The 27,261-nt window shown below is 37.1% G+C and overlaps 1 protein-coding gene across 1 annotated transcript in view; it reads right to left on the bottom strand.

Annotated features, from left to right (window-relative positions):
- The window catches only part of TSPAN8 (tetraspanin 8), a 52,908-nt gene that overhangs the window by 16,891 nt on the left and 8,756 nt on the right, over positions 1-27,261 (bottom strand). Inside the window, exons 2-3 of the mRNA XM_090273621.1 lie at positions 11,251-11,419; positions 87-149 (exon numbers count right to left, since the gene is read on the bottom strand). Of these exons, the coding sequence (XP_090129747.1) occupies positions 87-149; positions 11,251-11,310 (123 nt within the window). The 5' untranslated portion in view covers positions 11,311-11,419. The remainder of the gene's footprint in view (positions 1-86; positions 150-11,250; positions 11,420-27,261) is intronic.

Below are 27,261 nucleotides of genomic sequence, written 5' to 3' on the forward strand. Positions count from 1 at the left end.
TTTTAGTATTGTCATTACTTTGATCATTATAAGAAAAATAAACTACTTTGGGGTCGCAGAAGCTTGTACAATATTTATTTATTTACCTCTTGACCATCTTTGCTTACTCGTACCCAAATTGCCATTGCGAGGATGAAGATACCACATAGCTGTAGGAAAAGAAAATATATATATATTAGAGTACAACTAAGATAAACTGCAACTCTAATTCCACATACCCCTAGCATTCTGGTGAAAACGATCTATCATTAAGTATGCCATTACAACCTAAAGACATAAATGAGGCATATTTACGTGCAGGTAGCTGCTAAAATGGTCCAGTGCAATTGCTAAATTTGAAAAGAAGAGTCTGTTTCCCATTGACAGTCCATTCATAGGTCTAGGACAAGAAATCATCTCCATTATGAGGGAGGGGAAAGATGGTTTTCCATGTTGCAATTCAACTTGGTGTTACTGCTAGATTTTAACTTACAAAAGATAAGTCAAAACAGTTTAAAGACAAAATATCCTTATTAGGCCCCTGTTTTTGTCTCTGAGAAGCTCTTAGACCAAAAGAAAGAGAATAACTGACTAATTCAAGATCCATGAAGCAAAAAGCTGGGAAAGACAGAGAAAAGTAGAACATTTGATAAAATTTATAGTTAAGCAACAAACATTCATAGCACTTTTTGAACCTAAATAAACTTTTAAAATAAGCTTTTAGGTAGTAAAGCTTACGCAGAGAAGAGGAACAATGAGGAACAGTACTTAAAGTCTTAAATTCCTTTAATGACTTTACCAGATTATTTAATTTGGACCAAGGCCAACACATAAAATGTGAAACACATTTTACTTTCGTATAAGGAAAACTCTTGTCTATTAGGGTTTCTTTTTTTTTTTTTTTAAGATATATATATTGTGGCCTAAAAAAAGAAATCAAAATCTATTATTAGATAGAGATGTTGAGAACAAGTTTGGTAACATACCAAACACAGCAGGCCGTGGAGGACTTTCTAGAATATTCTGGCCTTATGGTGCCAGAGTCCTCTAAAGCCTGGTGACCTCACAGTGTCATTGCTTTTAAGCACAGTTGAGCCAATATGTGTGGACTCCCCAAACAGCAGTTTCATTTTTAATGGCTTCTCATTAAGTTGGCCACGGAAGTAGAGTCAAGCGCTTTGTTAAGGAACAGAGAGTGCCATGAGGAGCTGAATAACCAGAAAAATCTGTGTTCCCTAAAAGATCTCAAAAATCATCTAGATTTAAACCCTTCATTCAGATAAAGAAACTAGAACCTTGACACATAATAGTCATATCATGAAAATTCAGCACCACTTCTCATCCAATCCTGCCTCCACTACATGCTTCTACTCTTCCTACAAAATACAAGGAAGGCAATGGAAAACCAAAGCTCTCTATGAAATCACCAAATAACCTGTATAATTTAATTATCTTACAGGCACACACATGCACACACTATCAAATACAAATCATTGGAAAAACAGCTTTAGAGCCTAAAAACCCTCCTTTTCGACTAATTCTAATTTCATTTTCAGATGAAGATTAAAATACTCATTTTCCCAGTTTTTTGTTAATAAATAAGTCTGAAAGAATTTATGTCAAATGATAATGAGACTATGTGATTTTTAGTAATACTACAGCAACTGGATTTGATTTGTTATTTGATTTGTTCACTGATATTTTCTTTCTTTTTCTTCTTTCACAGGAAGATCTACATTGATTATCTTAATTGTTGTTCTGTCTTTTGGCTTTCACTGAAAATAGTATTAGTTCTCTAAATAGATATTATAATTACCATCCGTATCTGATATTTATTGATGAAACTATTGAGAAAACTTTAAGAACTCTTACAGACTAGGAGTGTAATATTGTTTAAACCCTTACTTTTTGTTTTTGTTTATATGGAACTTTTTAGTTCACTTTTTCAATGTATTTAGACATCACATTTTTCAGAAATCTTATTAAACCAACCATATTTTCCCCTCAAATGATAATTTTTACTCTTCTCAGCCACTGAAACTTATCAGTAACATTAATATTTAAAAGAAAGGTATCAAAACAACAATAAGATGGCACTACACACCTATCAGAATGGCCAAAATCTGGAACACTGACTGACAACCCCAAATGCTGATAAGGATGTGGAGCAATAGGAACTCTCATTCATTGCTAGGAGGATGCAAAATGGTGCAGCCACTTTGGGAGACATTGGCGGTTTCTCACAAACTATATATACTCTTACCACATGATCCAGTGATATATAATGCTCTTTGGTATTTACTCAAAGGAGTTGAAAACTTACATCCACACAAAAACCTGCCCAGGGATATTTATAGCAGCTTCATTCATAACTGCTAAATTATGGAAGGCACCAAGATGCCCTTCAGTAGGTGAATGGGTAAATAAACTGTGGTACATCCAGACAATGGAATATTATTTGGCGCTAAAAATAAGTGAACTATCAAACCATGAAAAAATGTGGAGGAAACTTAAATGCTTATCACTAAGTGAAAGAAGCCAATCTGCAAATGCTTCCTACTGTATGATTCCAACTATGTGACATTCTGGAAAAGACAAAACTATGAAGTCAGTAAAAAGATCAGGGATCACTAAATACTATAATGATGGATACATGTCAATGTCATTATACATTTCTCCAAACCCATAGGATGTACAACACCAAGAGTGAGCCCTAATGTAAACTATGGTCTTTGGGCAATTATGATGCATCAATGTTGGTGAACCACTGTTGAGAGTGATACTGATAATGGGAAGAAGCTATGCATATATGGGGAGCAAGGATGGTAAATCTCTGTACCTTCCTTTCAATTCTTCTGTGAACCTAAAACTGCTCTAACAAATTAAAAGCTTTTTAAAAAGAAAAAGAAAGAATATTCAATTATTTCAGAAGCCGAGAATATTTTGCCTAACATCAATCTTCACAATTAGATCAATGTTCTTAGGGATTTTGAAGTTGGCCAAACTATCATTTCCCTCCCTTATTCAAAGTTTATGGTAAAAACAAAAGAAAAATATGTTTAAAATATATCATCCTCATCTTATTGAAGAAATTCATATGTAAAAACCAGAGATATTAAATCATTCATAAATTTGTTAAATGACTTTAAAAGTAAATTGGTTTTCTGTCAAGAAAATCATTCTAAAGTCATGATTGATACTAACCAATTTTATTCCAGTTTGTATTTATGGGTTTGTTCCCCGACATTTTTACATGGTTTTAAATAATTGGGAGTATAAATTAAGAAAAAATGTCAAGCTCTGTCCTTCTTTCTGTTGATAAGTTTGCAAAAGGAAATGGGTTGATACATTGAGCCCCCAGGTCAGCCCACAGTGGACACTGCAGAACTGACTAGGTCTGCTCCCACCCCCACCCACCCCACCCCAGTGAGTCATTGTGGCTGTCACTCAGCTCTCATGGGACATTTTTCTATTTATGGAATTAGGATGCTCTTGGTCTGAGCCAGCATGCTAAGAAATGAGGTAATTTTGATGCTTGTTTATGACCATGCTATGGACTAAATTATATTCCCCCTAAATTGGGATGTTGAAACCCTAACTCACAATGTGACTATTTTGAGGTGGGCCTTTTAGGAGGTAATTAAAGTTAAATGAGATCATAAGGGAAAAGTCTTAATCCCATATGATTGGTGTCCTTACAACAAGAGGGAGAAAGAGAAAGAGAGAGAGAGAATCTCTTTTTCTTTGTACACACACAGGGAAGAGAAGCCATGTAAAGACACAAGAGGCAGCCATTTATAAGCCAGGAAGAGCATTCTCACCAGACACCAAATTAGCAAGCACCTTGATCTTGGACTTCCAGCCTCCAGAACTATGAGAAAATATATTTCTGTGGTTTAACATACCAACTTTATGCCATTTCATTATGGCTGTCCACACAGACTAAGGCCAGGCAGAAAGAAAATGGGAAGCATCATCTGGGACACAGATGACATAGAACAGGCTGATTTGTCATCTTTTCAGATTATGTGTCCTTCAGGCATCCCTACTCCCTCCCCTTCAATTCTATCTTCAGATTTGCATGTTTATCGAAGTGTTTTTGAAGAGTGTCAAAACTGGAAGGAAGCACATAGTTCTATGCTAGGAGGAAGAATGTACTGCGAGCTATATAGACACTTTTTAGACAAACTTAGGGGAAACCTTCCTAAGCTTCTCCTGAGATGTTACAAATGAGTAAGAAAATATCCAAATGCGTAATTTGGATAACTACAAGGTTTATTTTTATGATAACCCCTAACATTTTGGGACAGTACTGCTGTTGTTAATTTTCAAATATTCTCTTTTATTAAACATTTACTCAAAAGTCTAGTTTAATTGCATTGCGATGATATAGCCTGTGAAATTATTGCTCATGAGAATTTTTTATATTATTACTTCCTTCATATCATTTATCTCTTTTATATTTTCCTCTGGCAGAGCTTCTCAATTTGGGATTTTGTATTACTGTCTCCACGTAATGTGATTTCTAGAGTGGATTTTAATTCTATCTTTGTGTTTCTGGTTTACTTGAAGTACTTCTTTATTTTATCTATTTCCACTTTCATCTCATCCTACGGTCTTCCAGTTAACTTCAACTTCTCTTATAACCTTCAGCTACCCTTCCATGGGGGTGTATTTTCTGGCATTGCATTGTGGATGCCAATTCCCTGATTCTTTTTTCAGGATGCTGGAAAGTTTCTTTCTGGGGTTATGTGCTTGTCCTCTAAGGCTTCAGGGTGACATTCCTTTTCACTAGTTCAACAGTCTTTTTTATTAGGATTTCTGCCGGTTTCTCCCTCATTCATGCTTTAATGAGACCTATTCTGATTGCTTATTAGTTTGCCTTATCTTCTACAACATGGTTATGGCAGTTCTCAGATCTGTTAGAGGGAGGTTGCTGTGCATTTTCTCTACAGGCATGGCCAAAGGTGGCTCTGATTTACAGGATGGCCCCCCAGCCTTCACACAATATCGGATTTTCTGATGCTCTAAACCAGTGATTTTTTAATCTTCTCATCTCATGGCACACGTAAACAAATTACTAAAGTTCTACGGCACACCAAAAAAATTTCTTTTGCCAATCTAACAAAAAGAAATTGGTACAATTTTGATTCATTTATACCAAACAACTATTGTTGTGTTGGCTGATGTCATTTTTTATTTGACAATCTAAGGGGAAACAGATCAGTTCCTCTGACTAAATAGTCAGGTATTGCATGTTTTAAAATTTCTTGTGGCACACCAGTGTGCCTGCTGCAGCACACAGGTAGAAAATCTTTGCTCTAGACCAGTGGAGTATATGAAACAATTCTTAACAGGCTCTGCTATTGTGGTTTCTCTATCTCCCACAATGAATGATATTTATTGCATCAATTCATGTTAAGACCACAGTGTAGTGCCCTGTGTAGTACCTATTAAATAAGCCAAGCACCTACTCTAACTACTGCAAATTCTAATTTTAAATATCTCTAAATTTAAGGGAAAGAAATCAACCACATTTTCTTCTGACACAGATAGGGCCTGGGTGAGCATGCCTTAAGTTATCTTTCCTGCACTGAAATATAAAATCACTAAAATTCACATAACTTCAAAATATGGAAACAGAGACAAATGTTCAGCATTTGATTGGCATCCTAATGTTTCTGAATGATAAAATGTGCATTCAGGTATGTTTTTATCACTTTGTTTCAAAGTACAACTGCCATAAAGTTGTATATACATCATAAAGACCTGTATATACATCTGCTGGGCCTGGAGCAAAAATAAATATCACAAACCACAGACCATAGGTCTCTATATTGAGAACTTATAACTCAAGGTGATAGACATATACATAATTTGTTCTATCTTCCTACCTTACAAATGTACCTACTTAATGACCTGAAGACAAGTTTGATTTAGAATTCTCAGAGTCCAGAGGGGGTGGCATGGGGACAGTGAGCTTGGGCCTCCATTCCTCATGTCTGGTTGTGTCTTGAAGTCTGAGGCATGTAATGGAATGGGTATGGATACCTCAGCCTGCAAGCCAGATCTGTTTACAGCCTGTTCTCATTCCTGGCAAATAGCTTCTTCCTGATCACCCCCTGGAGAAGGGCTTGTGCAGACACTGGAAACAGGGTTGGGGCCATTTGGGCAGGGAAATTGTGGTCCCAGGTATTCAAAGTGGAGGCTGGGTTTAAAATGAGCATATTTTCCACAGATTTCTTGCCCCATGAGGCCAGAGGAGGATCAGAGTAGGGCTAAAATTATACTTAAGTTTCTAAAGCCCATAATGTATAAAATACTATCACACCAGATTCCAATACTTCTAAATTAAAAAGCAGCATGATGGTTGGACTTGAGGAAAATAGCATTAACTGACTATTATTGTATGTAGATACTTGCCTACAGACTTTCCTAAAGTATCCCAGTGCATCTTCACAATTAATCCTGCCAGGTAAAATTATCATCCTCATTTTACAACTGTAGAGACTGGGGCACAGAAAAGTCAAGGAACATGTTCCAGGCCACAAGGCAATACGGAGTGAATCCAGGCTTTGTATCTCTCTGCCTGTTTACCAAATACACGTTCTTTCCATTCCCTTGATTTATGGTAGAAGAATTTCTGCTTTATAACTCTTGACATCTTATTTCCCCCTCTGTTTCAAAATGCAACATTGGAATTTATTCATCACTGGTTATAAAACCACATGGGGCACAGTGGTTTTATACTTTTGTCTAATAAAAATGCTTACACAATGTTGACTGACATATCTGTTTCTTAAATATTTATTTAGTGCTATTCTGAGTTCTTTATGTGGGTTAAGGCACATATTCTTCATGACAACCCCATGGAGTAGATACCACTACTACCCCCAGTTTTATAGATGAGGAACACAATGTCAGAAATAGATTAACTAATCCCCAAAGTCACACACCTAGTGTTGAAGGAGCTGAGGTTCAGCCTGAGCTCTCAACCACCAGGCTCCAGAGCCTTTTGTCACTGTTACACTTCCATGCTGATTGCATAGGGGCAAGCAACTGCTGTATTTACCAAGTTTACACGTTGCTGCCATAGTCAAATCTTTATCTTAAGGGATTTCATCAGTCGACAGAATGAAATATAACTGAACCTTATTTTTTAATGTAGCTCTATCTCCCAGTTATGTCTGTTCTGCATCAACTCTTGTAATTGCTCTCAGAACATCTAATCTAGAAACCCAGGCACCACATAAAATACAATGATGAACATCAAAATACTGGTTTCTGGACACTCTCCAAATTCTGACTTCCTTCTGCTCTCTTCATACTGCCTCATGCATTGGCTTCTTTCACTTGCTGATACATTTGGCTTTGCACCTTGGCTCCTCCTCCTCACCTCACCTCATTTGCCATTGCTGCCATTTCTTTGCTCCACTTTTCTTCATGGAGAGTTGGCCTCTCCATAGCTCTCCACCTCTGGCAGTTGTTCCACTGCATCCACGGGCTGAGGGCCCTGTGTTTCCTGCTTCCCCAGACTCCTAAGACACCCCAAGCAACTACCGTACTCCTAAGCCTGACTTATCTGAGAGGAGCATAAGAAAATGTGGGCAGTTCATTTGTTTTGACACAAAACTCAGAGAAATAGGTTTATACCCATACCTTACTTATTATCTACAGCATCTCCAATTCACTCTAACTTGCATCAACCTCTAGCATGAATGATTAGAAGTGATATTCACTTTCACATGTTTTTCTTCAATTACTAATTCTAACAAATGGAAATCACTACATATTTATGTGGCATATCTCAAGTTCTCTCACAAAAGAAACTGATATGTTTAACTTAAATGACCACATGCATATCTTACAGATATTTCAACATCTGGCCCTACTTTGCAAAGGCTTAGTTTTGCAAGTTACACCAGAAAGGATGCATTTAAAAATGTAAGGGCATGGATATCTACAAGAAAACCACATCAGTGGGGCTGTTAAAATTTTGCTTAAGTGAACACTAGACATGTGACAAATTGCTAATTTCCTATGAAGGATTGTAAAATTCTGAGAACTCTGGGTTGTGGTTAGAGGAAAGACTAGAAAGAGGAGTGGCTCCCTAACCTCAGAGACTGCACCTGCTGTCTAGATTTTGAATGAAAAGGTGTTGCCTATTGGCTGAGAAGCTATCATTGGGCTTTACAACTGTTGCCCTCACCCAAACACTCCATTTCAAGATGCTCGCATAGAGATTGTAGATCCCGCCACTATGCTAATGATAAGAGCAAGGCCTTTAGCCCAGGGAAGTTAGAAATATCAGACCATGCCTTTATTAACAGAAAAACAAATAAATAATGTAACCATAAAATAATCAGAGCTTCCCAGGAAAGCAATAACAATGTCAAGAAACAGCATGACACAGATATCTACAACTATCTTTGAACTCTAACCTCAAATAATCCTGAACCTACAACATACCTCTTTCTTAGACTTATCATTGTGGTTTAAATTTCAGATCTATTCCAAATTCCTGGAAACCTACTTAATGAAACACTGACCTCTAATATATTCACTTTGTATGTTGTATTTTAACTGTTTTATAATTTCATAAGGATTACTACTGGTTTGGGTATTCTGGGACATGTTATTAAAATAGGAGCTATGCATTTATTAGCATATTAATACTTTGGTTTGTTTAAGTGGGCCATATATAATCTGTTTCATAAAAAGACAATTGTTACAGTTTTTTGTTTTGTTTTTTTCTAGAGGGTATTAGGACTTCTTGGAGAAATAGCTGAATCAGGGCTGGAGCAGGAAATAGGGAAGTGACCCTGAAACATCTTGTCATACCAGATAGTGAGGAAGTTATCAAAGTTTTTAGAATCATGTCAAAAGAACTCAGGAGCCAATCTGAATATGCTCCCACTGGCCAAAGGTGGAATAAACTGCACATCAATGAGAATGAGAACTCTGATGGCATCTAAATTTATTATTTCATAGGATACTTAAAGAAATACTTGCTTATCACTGTTGTATGATACCAAAAAGATAATTCATAATTTTGAAATCTGTTAGGTAAAGAGTAAGAAACATTTGTGCTGTCTTTTAAAATAAAAAGTGGGTACCACTGGCAACCAATCAGTAAGTGATAAATTTCTCCTTATTGATAATAGTACAGCCAATAAATAAAGGAAAGAAGTAATAGAAATGGAGTATTACTAATTTGAAATTCTTAAGGTATGAAGGATTTAGGTTCTTCAGCATCAATGGCTACTAACATCATAAAATGTGACAGTCAGAATATTACGTGCCTCCTGATGAAAGAACACAGTGTCACTTATAAAGCAGTTGTCTCAGCCAAAAGGAATAAGCTGAATCATTTCAAGCTACCAGATGTGACTACTAAATTAGAGAAAATACAGAAGCTGGGGGAACATGTTAAATCATACCATGGGTATGAAAATAGCCAAATACAAGTTGTGAAAATTGTGACGAGACAACACATACCAGTACATAAAATGGCAGGAGGAAAAAGAAGAGCTAAAGAGGGAGGGATAGCCTAAAGATGAACATTAACATAAAAGATACATCGATGTGCGGGCACAACATGCAGGCCTTATTTGGATTCTGGTTTAAACGGGAATATTTACGAGGCAATGTGAAATTTGAACACTGTACTTCATAATCCATTAAGAAATTCTTAATAAGTTTTTAGTGTGATAATCACAATGTGGTTACATTTTTTTTAAATAATTATTTATCTTTTAGAGATACTCACTAAAATATTGACAGATGAAATACTATAGCCTAGATTTGCTTCAAAATAATATGGGGCGGGGAAGGTGGGTGAAAGTACGAACAGGGAAGGACTGGCCGTGGCTTCATGGCCATTGGGGCCAGATGACGGAGTTGATTATCCAGTCCTATTTTGTTAATGTTTCGGGTTCTCCAGAATAAAAAGCTAAAAACAAAACCAACCAAAGTACACAGGCATTTCTTTGTTTATATTCTGTTCTCAATGTTGAACCAATTTTAAATACTCGAGGGAAGAAATTTATCAGGACTTTTAAAAATGGGCGTATATTCAAGAGTTTCGTTCAATATTTGCAAAAGTGGTCCATTTTTCTAGGGAAAAGAGTAAATACAAAGGAGAAACCTTCTCTAATTTATTTTATCTATTTATATACTCATTTCACCCACATATCATCTGTGTCCATTAGGGCTACTGGACACTGAATAGAAAGTCATTCTATACAATAAGACTGTATTCTCATAATTTTGTTTAATTAGGTACATCATTATTTTAATAGAACAGAAGTTTATTAACATTTAGACACCAGAGGCACCTAAATACTAGATACTAGAGGTAACCAAGTAAAAAACAAAACCACAACTCTTTCCTGCTTATACTGAATAAGTCAGTTTTAAATCAATATACAAAATGATTTTTTTCTTTTGAACAATCTAAAATTGAACCACATATACTAAAAATAATAATGTCAGTTTTCCAACATCACTGCCTGCCCTTAACCTTATTGCATTTCTGTATCTTATTTTTCCATTTTCCAATGTCAGGTTCCATTTATCAATTTATTTGCTATGTCTTATGTTAACAGACTTTTAAGAGAACTATAAGAACTTGTTAACACACAGAACCTGTTGATTAAAAGGTGGGATGATGACAGATCGAAACTCTAACTTTAAGTTGTTGATACAAACCCAGTGTGGCTTAGTTTAATCTTTTCACGATTAAAATACTTCTATTGTTTCCCTCTCAAGTTCTTTATGACCCATTGTTTCTTCTCTGGGTCTCTGAAAATAATCCTCTTCTCAGGTCTTTATCTTCTGACACCCCACCATCCACCTGTTTCAAACCCAGATGTAAACATTAGGACTCAGGGGCTCGGGCTCCATCCAGATGGAATCAGATCAGAATTTTCTCACGGGGTCCTAACTCTAGGAAGGACTGCACGATATAAAACTAAGAATAATTGTCCTTTAATTAAGGGGTATTTTTTTCTCTGTGATTGTTTTGAACAATATCAAAACATTTATAAAACGTTTGTCCTCACAGATCCTGAGGCACGCTTTTCAAGTCACTGGCCCCTTTTCAATTACCGAAACAACCAAAGAAAAAACAAACAAATCCAAACAAGTAAATGGAAAATACATTTTCTTCCTCCTCCTATTTCTCCAGTGCAGAGTCTGTTCTCATTTATGATATTAATATCAAGATTCTCTTTCTTGCCTAAAATTGATAATTAAAAGAAAAACACTTACCCAGAACAAGAAGTTGAAGATAAACATAGAATATTTTATACAGCTATTCACACCTGCCATGTCGGAAAAGGATCAGGAATCCAGATGCTGTGAATTTAACTGTTCGTTATAGGATTGTCCTGCGATATGCTCTGGAGTAATTTGCCTGGAGAGATTTCTGTGCCCACGGCTTCAGAGCAGAAATAGAAAGCAAAGAAGTAGGGGGAGGAGGGGATCTAGTTATTAAAGTGGATAAAAAATTAACCCAAACATTCAAATATCTCAAGGGCTATCTCCAGGCGAGTATGTTCTTTTGCTTCTCATGGCTTCTGGGGCACAGGGCCAGTATATTTATGATCCTTTCTCAAAAACTGCCTCCTCTAAAGTAAACAGATATTAAGTTAAGGGAGTAGCATTGAACCCAGGAGAGAATGGCACAGCGATACTAGGTTGTTAGATTTCAGAAACCACAACCTGTCTTGCCTGCCCTCTGTTTCAACTGTAGGGAAGGAAATAAGATTGTTTTCCTCTGAGATAAAGGGACATTGTTTCTCAACTCAGTTTTGACCTCCATTTTCTCAAGAATGCAAAATTTCGTTCAGATGAACTAAAATGCATTTAGAAATCTGCCAAATCAGAAGGCTTAGACATAGCAACCTTTTATCATTAACCCCAGAACAGTGGTTAACAACCATTACATGTACCTGCCTTCCAAAGCTTCTGAACTTATTTCAAAAGAATTTCTTGGAGCTGCCTTAAATGCAGAGCAGTTGGGGGAAGTGGGGGAGGGAAAGGCTGCCCTGCCTATCATAAGACCATTCAGGTTTTATCTTTAATTGTTTATGATGTAAGAGGGAAAAAAAATATCAGGAGTCACTCTCTGACTACCTTTATTGTGTTCATTTTATAACATATAGCCATTTCGATAGTTCAGTTTGTTTTTAAGGCAAATACTATATGAAGGGGAACCCAAAGAGAACCAGAATTTGTTTATAAAAAATTGTTTCTATTCAGACATGTTTAAACTTCAGTCACCTACAAAGTACTCTCCATTTAATACAATACACATATCAAGGCATTTTTTCCACTGTTCAAAAAAGTTTTTGAATTCATCAATTTTGATGCCTTTTAGTGCTTCTGCCAATTTTTGTTTCACCTCTTCCACATTGGCAAAATGTTGCCCTTTGAGGACTTTCTTCATCTGGGGAAATAAAGAGTCACTCAGGGTGAGAGTGGGTGAATAGGGAGGGTGGAACACAAGGGTCATGCTGTTTTTGGTCAAAGGGTGCTGAATACTCAATGCAGTGTGGACAGGTTCGCTCATAAATCACTCATCACAAAATGGGCACATGCATTGAAAGATTATTTTTTAAAAATTCACTGAAGCTGAACACAGCCTCTCACAACAACGCCAGCTGGTACACTGATACAGATGGGTTCCTAGACCGTTCACTTAGCAGGGGAAGCCTGTACTTCAAAGGGCCCACCCTCCAGAAGATAAGCCCGGTTATTCTGGTCACTTCTCGTACGTCCTTCCTCTCTGATCAGTTGTCTAGCAAAGCCTCTCCTTCACCACCAACTCAATTTCTGGATTCCTGGTCTCTTGGACAAAAAGAATTGGAAAAAAAAAATAGGTGGTCATAGTTCAATGACCATAGATTGTACAGTTTGTTTCTAGTACTAATAGAAGACAGCTGTTGCAGGTAAAAGCAAAATTCTCTGACCTAATTAGGAGGTGTGGACTGCTTTTGTGTAAACATTTTGGGTCATGCTGGTCTCCACATCCTGCCTCTCAAAAGGAGATTGTTGTTTTTTTCCTCGAAATAAAAGAACCCTGTACTTCAAAAGAGTTTTGGAAAAAAGTAATTCTTTAAAATCTTTGTTTAGCTCTATACAATAAACAAGCAGGAAGTTCTAAAAAGTTTGAATAGTTAAAAGAATATTTTTCTAATTTTTACTGACATACAAAGATGCTTTTGAAACAATTCCACTCCTTGACTATAAACATAATATGTTTTTAATGTTTTAACAGCAACAATATTTAGTGTTATGGCAAAATTTAGAACTAATTCAAAAAATAATTGTTTAATATTTAAATCAGTAAAATTGTTTAGGTTCTGTGCTCTTTCCTCCTAGAAAATGAAAATCATTTTGAAATTTCTCCTGAGATATCGGTATATATAGGATTAGCCATGGCTAAAAAAAAAAGAATTTTTGACTGAATGAAAAACCAAATGGACTTACGGTCCTAAAAATGATTATTTATCAAAAGAAATATATAGATTAAAATACTGTTTTGTTGACAAGCATATATTGAGTACCTACCAAATTTCAGTTTGGAATAGATTTTTTTGTAGATGCTGAATCTCCTTAAAAACAAAACAAAACTATATATATATATATATATATATATATATATATATATATATACTCTTTAGTTTAAATCATTATTGAACTTTGAAACACAAAAATCAATGGATATGTTTTTACAGGAAAAGTGCTCTATGTAATAGACTCCCCAGTTCAATTCAAAGTTTATATGAAACAGTTCATGCCTCTAAATTCCTACCCCAGTAAGTTTGATAAGACACATTTGTCCAAGCTAAATACCATAGTCATTTTGCATTTCTTCTTCTTTCTTGTCTCATATCCAATAACTTCACACGATCTGTTGATCTTCAAAATTTACTTCAAATTTGTTTCCTCCACCACATTCTTTTACCACTGTCATTATTCTGTCCTTTTTCATTTCTTATGTGCACCATTTCAATAGTATCCTTATTAGTATCTCTATCAGTTCCTTGCCCCTCCTCTTTTCCCTACCACTCTAGAACTTTTCTCCCAGTACTCTAGAATTTTCTCTTTTTCTTTCCATAATTCTCTTAGTAAAATACTTATTCATCATGTAATTCCCCCGATTAAAAACCAAGCTAAGGATGCTTTCCTGTTACCTACTGGATAAATTTCAGACTCCTTAAGAGTGACACTTGAAGCACATGGCAAGCTAATCACTACTCATCTCCCAGCACTTTTTCCTGCTCCTTTCTCTCTAGGCAGCCTCCACTCCTTGGCTCCATAATCATAAAATTATTTCTCAAAGACCAGGAATCCAGAAATTGAGTTGGTGGTGAAGGAGAAATTTTACCAGACATAACTGATCAGAGGAAGGAAGTACTGCTTGGAGTATCCTTTCACACCTTCTCTACTTGGTGAATTATTGTAAACTCCCATCAGTGTTCAGCTCAAATGGAACTTCACCTGTGGAACCTTCCCTTTCCTCGTCTACTGCCCCTCCTCTGAGGAGTGCTACTTGCTTCTCAATAGTCACGCCCACTATAATTTGAAAAAAACTTTAATCTAACATGGCTATCCTTTATAACACTAATTTTTTTTCTCTGTCCTATTTGATCTTTTATGCCTGAAAGACCAAGATCCTGATCTATGTATCTCTATACCCAGAGCAGCTGGCATTGGAGATAATGTACTTGCAGCCAAGATTCTCAGAATATTCTACTAGGGATTCCTTAATAGAGTTCTAGGAAACTACCAACATATTATCCCTCCCCCTTAAAAAAAAAAAGTATATTATCAAGTAAAGAAGAAGTTTCTTAATTCAGGACTTGTCAGAACCTTAACTTGCTAATGTTTAAGAAGGTGGCAAAGTACTTAGCAATTCCCAAAACAATATGGCCCTAGAACATATTTTGAAAGACTTATCCTTGGACCAGTGTTACAGTACTTACTTATTGAAACACTAACCTAGACAAACCCTCATATTTTGTAATTGAGAAAAGAAGTTCAGAGATGTTGAATAGCCCAAGGTTACAAAACTGTTTATTGTCAGAGCCCTTTCTAGAAATGAGGCCTTATAATGATCAGATCAGTATTCTGTCCATTTGCATCAACTATTTCTTGAATTACATACTAAGGTTATAGGTCTGCTATTAACTTATCTTGAGAAATTGTTTCAGAACAGATATTTAACAGTAGATGTTGGAGCATGGAGGGGTTGGAGAGTGTCAGTAATAAATCTTAGAACCAGGGAGAGACCAGGCTGGAAAGGAGAAGCAGTAGAGAGTGGGATATCACAAAAAATAACAACTGAAGGAAAGAGCAGAAGGGAAGTTTGAATAAATTTAGATAAAATTTTCCTAATGCTTCCATCACATTAATTATTATCACTCATAGTGAACGCACAGGGTCAAACATGATGAGGGTTCAAATCTGATTAATCATGAAAACTCTCCAAGAGGCAGTCATATTGAGCTCAGAGCAGAGGAAAGGGCATGAGTACACATACACAAATATATTAGGTAACTAAATTTCAGAAACAAAACTATAAGAAGGAAGATTTTGTTCCCAAAATCTAATTACTGAATATATTTGTCAGTGGAGTAGGTACTTAAAAAAATCTTTTTAGAGAAAAGATTATATTGTCTTTTATTTTATATATTCTCCCTTTACTACTGTCACCAAAATGGGTTTGTTTTTTTTTTAAGGCACTGTGAATATTCCATTTATTTTCTCGAAGGATGGTAGCAGCAGCAAAAAAAAAAAAAAAAAATGATGCTGAAGTTTCTCTTTCTTATGACTGTTCTTAGGTCATGAGGTCATGCATTCTAAACAATTAAAGTGAAGAGAAAGTTCTGGTACTCTTTAGCATTTTTCATTTTGAAAAACCATTTTTCTTATTTTTGGAAAGTTGAGGTTGCTCAGTTACAGGTTTTATAACCGTTTTTACAGAGGGCAGAGCCTTGGTTCTTGTCTTCCAGTTCAATTCCAACATTCCCAAGACCAATGTTCTTTTTATGCTTTCATGTGACTATATGGTCCATGCTTTCTACCCTGTGTGCTTATGGAGCCTGGCTCATAAAAACCTTTTGCATATTCCCACTGGAATAGGAAGCATCTGGTATGAGAATGATCCCTCTCCTCTTTTGCAGGATGTTATATTGAAACAACAATATCTAGTTGCAGTATTAATTCTAGCTCAAAAAGAAAGCGTGGCTTTGAATTGTCATGAAGTAGCAATACAGTTTCTATGAAGAATGGATTTCCAATATTCTTTCTCTTTAATAGATTATGTTTATCCTAAAATGTTCATCATTTGCAGCTAGACATGAAGTTAATAGTATGAGCCACATAAAGAAAAATATGGAAATGTGTATGAGAAAGTAGACTTTAGATCATCAAAATCTATTATTAAGAGTTTCCAAGTAAAAATTGAGGCAAATGCTACAATGATTTAAAATGCAGTTGCTAACCACGATGGATTAAACATGCCTGTGAATTCCTATCAGGCTTCCCTGCAGTGTTCATAGTCCTTTTATATTTGTAGCAGTTACAGCAAGATGAGAAAGAGGCCAGCTTCTGGGTGTGGTCCAGGGTCAGGACCTTGGCTTGGCAGCCCCTGAAACTCAGCTTTGTCAGCCCTTCCTGAATTGATCTGCTTCTTAGGACTGATTCACCTTAAGTGATCTTACAGAAACCAGAATGTCAATTCCTTAGTTTTTCATGAGAAATGGACCCTTTGAGCCATCCAGCCTAAGATAGTGGCTGATCAGAAAATCCTCTCCCTGTAAGAAAGCAGTGCAGAAGCCAGAGCATACACAGATGGTTTCTTGGGAGCTAAATTCAATAAAGGAGTCAGTGAATACATTGCCAAGATTCAACAGGCTGATGAGTCTAGAACGATCTCAGGAATCCAAAAAACACTCCCAGTGGTGGCATATCACTGACACATCACCAAATTATTTGTCCTACTGGTTACTTTTTCTGAACTCTATTCAGTCCATGTCCCCTCTGTGCTCACAGCCTATCCCCAGATAAGGGGACATGAAAATTGACTAGGCATCTATTCACCAGTCTATAATTACAATTCAGTCCTACTTCCAAGACCCCATTTTAATTGCATTTTAGATATTTCTGAAATTCTTCACTTCAACATGACAGCTCTCTTGGTCTATTTCTATAGATTTTACTAGCTGATTTCTCAGAAGTCAATCTTATTTTCCTTCTCTATAAATTAGGATGTGTGCCCATATACAGACTACAATACTGAACATGAGAATAAAGAATACAGAACAGAGCTTTGTAACCACCAGCCCGGGATCATTGGATACTACATTTTTGTGCCGAATGTTTGCCTGGTTGTTTGCTTTCTGAGTTTCAAGTTTAAATGTCAACCTGCTTTTCTGTGAGTTCTTTCTGAATCAGTCCTTTGTTTTGTCAGTTCACAAGGTACACATTAGCTGCCAGGCATGGTTAGGCTCTGAGGTAACAGTAATTAAGAGGCACGGAAGTGACTGGAGGCCACCAACATAGAATTAAAAAAAAAGGGGGGTGGGGTGAGACGGGGAGTAGAGAAGGAAAAATAGAATAGGGTGGGGCAGTGCTCTATCAGAGGTTCAAACTGAAGGAGTCAGTCAACAAAATGTTACAACGAATTTCACTGCAGGCTTATCCCATGACTGGTCAGAAATAAATAGACACATTTAGCTCATGTTAATTAGGATCTCACAAGTGACTAGTTCTAAATTAGAAAAGTTTATTCACCCTCACACAGTGGGAATGTATTGCATGGTTATTCTGGTTCCCAGGGGGAAATAAAATATCAGGGAGCCACTGTAAAATGCCATTGATCAGGAAATACCAAACTTTCATTTCACACCTTTACAAGAAGCAATACAATGTATTTCAAATAAGCTCAGGGAAGAAAGAAAAGAAATCAGACTCTGGTTTGAATTATGTTTTAAACCACAGAGAGTACTATTTAGAATTCCTTGAGTACTTGGAAGACCTAGTTCTCTCTTAATGTGAGGAGGCAAAAGAAACTGAAATATTCCAGAAAACCTGTGGCTTAACACCTAAACCATAATTCTGAAACAAGAGGGCCTGGCTACAGCTTCTTCGCTGTCATCCCATATGAACAGATCACCCCAATTTCAATCCATATCAAAAGTACATGTCTTTAAAAATAAAATATCCACATGGGATCTTTTCAAAAACTGGGCATGGGATACATCGTTTCTCCTAGAATTCTCTTCTTGTTCCTTTCTTCATGTATACTCAGCCATAAAACTGTCCTTCCCTGACTTTCCCGGTAATTTTCTAACTTATTAACACGCTGATTGATTCAGAAAATGCTTCCTCCACAGGCCAACAGTGTGAGGAAGTCAAAAAATTTTAAATAAGCTACTTTTGGAGTCAAGAAAGTGGCAATGGGTAAAACAAAACTAAAGGGTTGTTTTGCTTTACAGAGTCATGCTGACCTCTAATTTTGCCTACACTAATTATTAAACCGCCAGAAAATACTCCAATGGAGAACTTACTGATTTATTTTTCTTATGGAAAGGATCCAAACTCTTTCTGCATACTAATTTATTTATACCATATTCATGCTTGAGGTTGCAGAGAGCCAGAGAATTCCCGTAAGTGCTCTGCTTTTTTTCCTCTTCACTCTTCAGACTTTCTTAAATACATGAGCATGAAGAGATATTGTTAAGCCAGAAAAGACTGACCCAGCCGAGGCCCTCAAAAAGGAACGTGCAAATCTGGGAACACATTCCAGGATTTCTAGCTACCAGTACAGTGCTTGATGTATAAGAAATAGCCAGAAATGTCAAGTTTCTTGAGACTCACTGATTATTAGACAATCCCCTAAGGAGCTTTCTCAGAAGGAAATAGTTCACAAAGCAATTCTCTGTCCAGTAAAAGATTATGTCACTCCCAGGCTTTGTACCCTCTAATGCGTTCCCGTCACAATTAGAACGAAATCCAAAGCCACACAAGATGGGCCCTTGGCTGCCTCACTGACCTCATTTCCTGCCACTTACTCCCTCACTTGAGCTGCTCCAGCTACAGTGGACCCCCTGTTGGTCCTTGGAGTTGCCAAATGTTTTCACAACTCAGGGCCTTCCCATTTCCTCTTCTCTCTCCGGAATCCTCTTTATCTGTAGAGCTAGAGAGATGGTTCACCTTCTCTACTCCCTCTATTACATATTGATTTATTAGTTTTATTATCTGCTTCCTTTCTGGGATGTGAACTTCAGGAGGTCAGGAACATTTTCTGAGTTGTTCGCTGCCATATCCCCAGAGCTCAGGATATAGTATATGTTCAATAAATATTTGTGAAATGAATGAGTAAATAGCAAATTTTCTGAATACACCATCTAGTGCATTTTGAAATAATAACAAAGCATCTGTTTGTGTTCACCACTATATTGCTACTGTCTTTCTTAGTGACTGGCAGGTTATAATCACCATATGTGCTAGAATGAAGCACTGCAAAAGAAAAATAAAGTCCAGGCTGTTTTGATGGGCCTTATAGTCCACCAGCTAGAGACAGCAAACAACAAATATATAAGAAAACAAACAAAGAAAAATGGTAGGATCCTGTCTACCAAGTAATTGAGAGAACTATTTCACATTAAATCAAACTCTCAAGAAGGTAACACTTAAACTGAGTCCTGGGCCTGGGTCAAATCAGGAAGAAACACTTAAGAAACATAACTAAGGGCAGGCTACAAAATAACTAACCTAAATCACTTAAAACATTAGGTCCTGAATGTTAAGAAAAAATTAGGGACTTATTCCATGCTCAAAGAGCTGGAGAGAGACATAGCAACTTAGTGAAATGCGTCATCCTAAATCAGATCTCTTATATAAAAAGGTGTCACTGGTGAGCATTGGCCTGAGAACTAAGTGTTGCTGGTTCGATTTCCAATCAGGGCACATGACTAGGTTGCACGTCAGGTCCCCAGTTGGGGGCACATGAGAGGCAACCACACAGTGATGTTTCTCTCCCTCTCTTTCTCCTTTCCCCTCTCTCTAAAAATAGACAAATGAACAAACAAATAAATAAATAATAAAAAAAAATTTTTAAAGAAAGGTGTTACTGGCCAAATAAATGAAAGTGAATTAGGTCTCCAAACAAGGATACATGAAAATTATTTATATCTTTCCTGTAACGTTTCTGTAGTTTTGAGATTGCTTGGAATAACAATAAATGGCTGCTGATGGAGGAAAATTGAGGCATCAAACAGTTAAATAACTTTCCCAAGGTCCCAAAGTATGTGATAAAGTCTGGGTGTAAACTCAGGCAGTCTAGCTCCAAACTACATATATCTTCAACCACTCTGCATGCTGTTTCTATAGAATAGAGCATATAAGTACTTAGTATAGGGCCTCATGCAAAGTAAGCTCTCAAATGATATCCATAATTATTATTAAAAATTAATACACTGAATAAGTAAATACCATAGGTCCTGCATGATCAGAAGACAAAAACCACGGTGAGATCTAGCAGAAGAGAATTTCAATCAAAAGTAACAGATAGGACAATGGCCCTAAGGTAAGAATAAACTTGGCACGTTTAAGGGACAAGTCTGATTTTTATGAACTATAAAGAGTTATGGGGAGCATGGTTTAAGGTAAGATCAGAGGACACTCTTCAGGTCAGATCCTGTAGAGAGTTAGGAAATGAGAATGGAGCATATTTATATGTTATTGGAAGTATGGACAGCTGTTATAGGCTGAATTGTGCTCTCCCCCCATTCACATGTTGAAGCCCTAGCCTTCAGTACCTCAGAATGTGACATCAGCAATGTGTGGGAGTAGGAGGCCCTGGACCATTCTTCTGCTCATAAACATACCAATTAAACAACAATTCACGAGCAAATTTCTTTTATGAGAAATCTAGAAACTAAGTGACCATAAAAAAAAAATTTATTGAAGCCATTAGGAGATTCAGGTCACCCTCTTCCTGTAGTCACTTCCACTGATGCAATGCCATGTGGTCAGAAAGAGATCTCCTGGCACCCAGTTCTCCCAGGGGAAGGAAAGGGCTTATTTGTCTATCCAGTGCTCCAACTGCTCTGAAGGACCTCCCTAGAGGATTGATCTCAATCCTGCTAGTCTTGGAACTTAGATGGGTCACCACAGCCTAGCAGCCTAAGAGAAAATGAAGACAAAAAAATGAAGCTTGGGCTTACAGATACCATGACCCCACCTCATGCTCGCCATAAAATGAGCAAGTGAAGAAATTCAGCCTTCAAATTTCCTAGAGAGAGAAAGAGTAGAGCCATGTGCAGAGCACACCAACTTCTTTGAGGGGGTTCCCCAGAAAACTGACCTCTGCCCTGCTAGTCTTAGAGCTTAGATAGGTCCATGAATCATGTCTAGCAGTTTGGGGGAGAATGGGAATAACAGACTATGCTGGCAGATGCCATAGCTCACCTTCCTGGCTCACCACAGAATAACCTGACTAAACTTCTGCTGCCTGCTTCTCCATGGGGAGGAAAAGAATTAATAGAGGCCCCAGAATCTCTCACCAGGCTGACTGGGGGTAATCCCCTATATGAGGCTCATCTATGAAGACCCAGAGAGGTTCCTGCTTTGTCTAATGCATAGACACTAACACAAAGAGTCAAAGAAAATGAAGAATCAGGCAAAGAGAAAAAGAATAAATCTCCATAAACAGATGCTCATGAAACAGAGTTATGTGATTTACCTGACAAAGAATTTAAAATGGCTATCGTATAGATAGATGCTCTTTGAGATCAAGAGAACAATGCATGAACAAAGTATGAATTTCAACAAAAAGATAGAAAATGCTTTTAAAATAGCAAGCAGATATAGGGACATAAAGAATGCAATAACAGAACTAAGAAATTCATTAGAGAGCTTCAACATCAGCTTGGATCAAGCACAGGAAAGGATCAGTAAAATTTGCAGACAAGTTGTTGGAAATAATTTAGTCAGAGGAATAAAAGAAAAAGAATTTTAAAAAATGAAGACAACTTAAGGTACTTATGAAATACATACACATAATGAAATTCTCATTAGGAGAAGAGAGAGAAAGGACCAGAAAGCACATTCAAAGAAATAATGGGTAAAACTTCACAGATGCAAAGGAAATGGATATCCAAATCCCAAAAGTCCAAAAGTCACCAAATAAGATAAACTCCACTACACCCCCCCCCCAATTCACATGAGACACATTATAACCAAAATTGTGAAAATGACAAGAGAAAAACAACTGGTTATGTATAATCCTCATAAGACTATCAGTACATTTTTCAGCATAAATGTTGTAGTCCAGAAGACAGTGAAATGATAAATTCAAAGTGTTGAAAGAAAAATAACTGCTAATCAAGATTACTATATCCAGAAAAACTGTTCTTCATAAATGAAGGAAAGATAAACACTTTCCAGATAAACAAAAGCTGTGAGAGTTCATGACCACTAGGGAGTTCTTCAGGTTGAAACAGATGCTAAATAGCAATATGCTAGCATAAGAAAATATGAAGTTCATTGGTAAAGGTAAACACATTGATAACGTAAAATACTGTATTACTGTAATGATGGTGGGTTTACTTTAAATTCAAATATTAAAGGCAAAATATTTGCAGGGGGTGGAGGTGGAAGAGATTATAAGGGAGATAAATGGTGACAAAAAATAAAGAAAAATAAAAATATAAGTATAACTAAAAACATGTTTAATAATATTATCATTTGTAAATTGTGACAATAACAAAAAGTGTGGGGAGAAAAGTTAAAATGTAGAGTTTTTTTAGCAACTAAACTTAATTTTTTATCAACCTTAATTAAACCATAACAACCATAAGATATATAAGCCCCAGATAAGCACAGAAATAAGCCTGAAGAATTTACACAAAAGAAAAATAGAAAAGATATACAAAAACACAAAAAAATCAACAAACACTCAGTGATAAAGACTAACCGGAACATTACTAAAACACAATTAATATCAAGGGTATACAGGAGGACTAGGGCTTATGGTAGTCTAGCACACAATCTCAAGAGCACGTGAGAACTCTGCAAGTAAAACTTTATGCTTATAATAAAGCTCTATGGTTTTAAATTTCCCTTCCCTTAACTTCCTTTTCTTTTGGATAAATAGCTCTCCATCTTGGCACACCAGGCAGAATGTGCACATAGTTTGCCATGTCTGCATGCATGGGTTACAACCCCTCCTTTTTCCCAAATAAATTATTTTTGGTGATGAAACGCCTAGTTGACAACAGCAAGAGAGGAAGAGATAGATAAAAGACCTACAAAACTAACAGAAAACGACTAATAAAATGTTAATAGTAAATCCTTCCCTATCAATAATTACTTTAAATGTAAATGGGTTGAATTCCACAATCAAAAGACATGGGTGGCTAAATGGATAAAATGACATAGCCTAAGCATATGCTGCCTATAAGAAACTCACTTTACATTTAAGGACATACACATAGGTTGACACTGAAGGGATGAAGGGAGATATTCAAAGGAAATGGTAATCAAAAGAGCACAAATGGTTATACTTAACCAGGCAAAATAGACTTTAAGTCAAAAAATGTCACCAGAGACAAACAACGTTACATAATGATAAAAGAATCAATCCACCAGCATGATATAACAATTATAAACATTTATACACAGAGCATTATAGCACCTAAATATATAAAGCAAATATTTACAGAACTAAAAGAAGAAATACACAGCAATACAATAATAGTAAGAAACTTCAATACTTGCTAGAACTTTTAGATAGAGGATCAATAAGGAAACAGAGGACCTTAACAACACTATAGACCAAATGGACTTAAAAGGCATATAAAGCATTCCACTCAATAACAAGTAAGTGCACATTCTTCTCAAGGTAAATGGATTTTTATCGACAAATTTAATAAGATTGAAATCATATCAAGTACCTTGACAACAAATAAATGAAACTAAAAATCAACAGCTGAGAGAAAATTGGAAACTTCACAAAAATGTAGACATTAAACAACACACTCCTGAATGAGAATAAATACAAAGGGATATCATAAAATACATCAAGATAAATAATATTGAAAATACAACATATCAAAATGAATGGAATGCAGCAAAAGCAATAGTAGGAGTTCAAGTTTGTAGCAATAAATGTGTACACTAAAAAAGATAAAGAAAGAAAAAAAGAAAGATATCAGAAAAGCAACCTGACGTTACACATCAGGGATCTAGAAAAGAAAAACAAAAAAGGCCCAAAGTTAGAAGATAGAAGGAAATAAAAAACAAAGATAAATAAATTTTCAGATAGAAAAACAATAGAAAAAAATTTAAAAACTAGGAGAGAGAGTATGGCAGCCAAGTAGGTGGAAGCTGAGTCCACTTGCTCTTGTCCCCAGCTTGGATACTTGGCTGATCTTCAGAAAAATAAACTGACCATTCAACGGAATCTTAGCTGATATGAAGTTTGGAAGACAAGAGGGACAGAAGATGCTTCATAACAAGCAGTGAAGAGATTTTTATAGGTTGAAGAGGAAGTACCCTGAGCATGGTGCCTGAGGCTGCAGTGAGCCTGGTCAGAGATCACAGCTCTGCAGCTCCCTGCCCTCCAGGGCAGAGAAGCCCCAGACCCCAGCTGGGAGTGACTTGGATACACAAGGTTTGGGAGAGCCAGGCTACACACACACACACACACAAACACACACACACACACACACACACACACACCGGGCAGCACATCCAACTGCAGAGGCAAACGCCAACCGGGAGAGTGCCAGAGAGAGAGAAATTCTATCTGCACCTGGGTAAGGCAGAAACAGGCCTTGGATAACCATGACTGTGAGAGACTTCTGGCTTTTTGCAGGGATGGTGTGTGAGGAAAGATGGACAGTGATTCAGTGCTGTAGTGGAAATGCCCATAGAGACTTTTTTTAAAAGGATATTTTATTGATTATATTGTTACAGTAGTCCCAATTTTTTTGCCCTTTGCTCCCCTTTGCCGAATACCCCCTTCCCCCAACAATTCCACCCCCTTAATTCATGTCCATGGGTCATGCATATAAGTTCTTTGGTTTAACCCTTTCCTTTATTATTCTTTTATTTAATATGCTCTATTGATTATCCTGTTACAGTTGTCCCAATTTCTTTTCCCTTTGTTCCTCTCCACCCACTGACCCCCCCTCCCTCCAGTTGTCCCCCCACCCTTAGTTCATGCCCATTGGTTGTGCATATAGTTCTTCTCAACATCTTCCTGTCTATTCCATTCCCTCCTACTATGCTTCTTAATTCTTGTACCATCTCCCTCCCTCTCCCCCTTCTCCCTCCCTGCTGACCTCCCCCATAATATTCCCCATACCTATAACTCTTTTTCCACTCTCATTGCCTACTTAGTTTGCCTTTGTTTTGATTCCCTAGCTTCTGTTGTTGGTTGTTGTGATACAGTTTTCATTTTAATGTTCATTTTAATGTCCTCTTTCTCCTAAACAAGTCCCTTTAACATTTCATATAACAGTGGTTTAGATCTGATGAACTCCTTCAGTTTTTCTTTGTCCTGGAAGCACTTTCTCTGCCCTTCTATCCTGAATGACAGCTTTGCTGGATAGAGTAATCATGGTTGTAGGTTTTTGCTTTTCATTACTTGGAATATTTCTTGCCAGTCCCTTCTTGCCTACAGAGTCTCCTTTGAGAAATCAGCTGATAGTCTTATTGGGACCCATTTGTACGTAATGCTCTTCTCTCTTGCTGCTTTTAAGATTCTTTCTTTATCCTTAATTTTTGATATTTTGATTATAATGTTGTCTTGGTGTGGTTCTCCCTGGGTCCAGCTTTTTTGGAACTCTCTGTGCTTCCTGGACCTGTAATTCCATTTCCTTCCTCAGGTTAGGAAAGTTCTGCTTCATTATTTTTTCACATAATTTTTAAATTTCTAGTTCTTCTTCACCTTCTGGCAACACTCTGATTCAGATGTTGACCCATTTATAGCTGTCCCATAGGTTTCTAAGCCTCTCCTCATTTTCCTTTTTGTTTCCTCTTTCTGCACTGTTCATCCCTTCCCTATGTTCCAATTTGTTAATTTGATCCCTGGTTTTCCTTCCCTCACCACTTGTTTCATATGTGTTTTTGTTCATTTCAGCAAGACTAGCCTTCATTCCTTCCCTGTCTTATTTAAGATCCACTCTTAGTTCTGTAAGTTGTCTTATAACTATAGCTCTGAACTGAGCCTCAGAAAGATTATCTATCTGTTGGTCCAATAGATCATATATTTGCTGTCTGGTCAGCTACATGATTGGGATCTCTATCATAATCTGTGCCATCCTGACAGTTTACTTTTCCTTCCTGGGTGCGGCTGTCACACCTCCTATTCTAAAGGAGGGCGGAGCCCCATGCACTCATCACTACTGGGTGACCCTTCTCACCACGCTGTGGCGCTTTGTGTAGAGGCGGGGGTCCAAGATGAATTCCTGCTGTTCTCTCTCCGCTGAGAGACCGAGAGCCTCCTTCTCCATCCCCATGCCCTCCAGCCCTCACAGTCCTAGGCAATAGGGGTCTGCCTTCCCCGGAATCATGAACTGAGAGATTTGGTCTGCAGCCGGGGGTGCTCCCCAGGTTCTTCTCTCCTCCCCTTAAATACAGGTGTCTGTGCTTACCGGAGCCCCGTCACCTGTTGCCACAGCTGCTGCTGCCAGCATAGCTTGACCTCTCCACCCTGGCTTCGCCCGTCCTACCTGTCCAGACAAGCACCACCTCTTTATAGCTTCATACACTGGACTTCCATGTAGCTTTATTTTCTGGAACTTCTGGTTATTTCTAGTTTTGCAGTAGTTGTAGTCCTTCTTAGTTGTAGAAGGAGACAGAGCATGTCAGTCTAGGTCTCCATCTTGGCCAGAAGTCCTCGGTTTTGGGGTTTTTTTGTTTGTTTGTTTGTTTGTTTGTTTGTTTTTTGCTTAATCCCTTCACCTCTTTTACTCAGCTCCCAACCCCCTCCCCTCTAACAGCTGTCAGTCTGTTTTCTATGTCTATGAATCTACATCTCTTTTGTTTGTTAGTTTATTTTGTTCATTAGATTCCATATATAAGTGAAATCACATGGTACTTATCTTTCTCTAACTGGCTCATTTCACTTAGTATAATACTTTCCAGGTCCATCCATGCTGTCACAAAAGATAATATTTCCTTCTTCTTTTACAGTCAAGTAGTATTCCACTGTGTAAATGTACCACAGCTTTTTTATTCACTCATCTACTCATGGGC

Source organism: Furipterus horrens, unplaced genomic scaffold (assembly GCF_987537825.1).
Source record: "Furipterus horrens unplaced genomic scaffold, mFurHor1.1.pri manual_scaffold_4, whole genome shotgun sequence".
Taxonomy (NCBI): Eukaryota; Metazoa; Chordata; class Mammalia; order Chiroptera; family Furipteridae; genus Furipterus; species Furipterus horrens.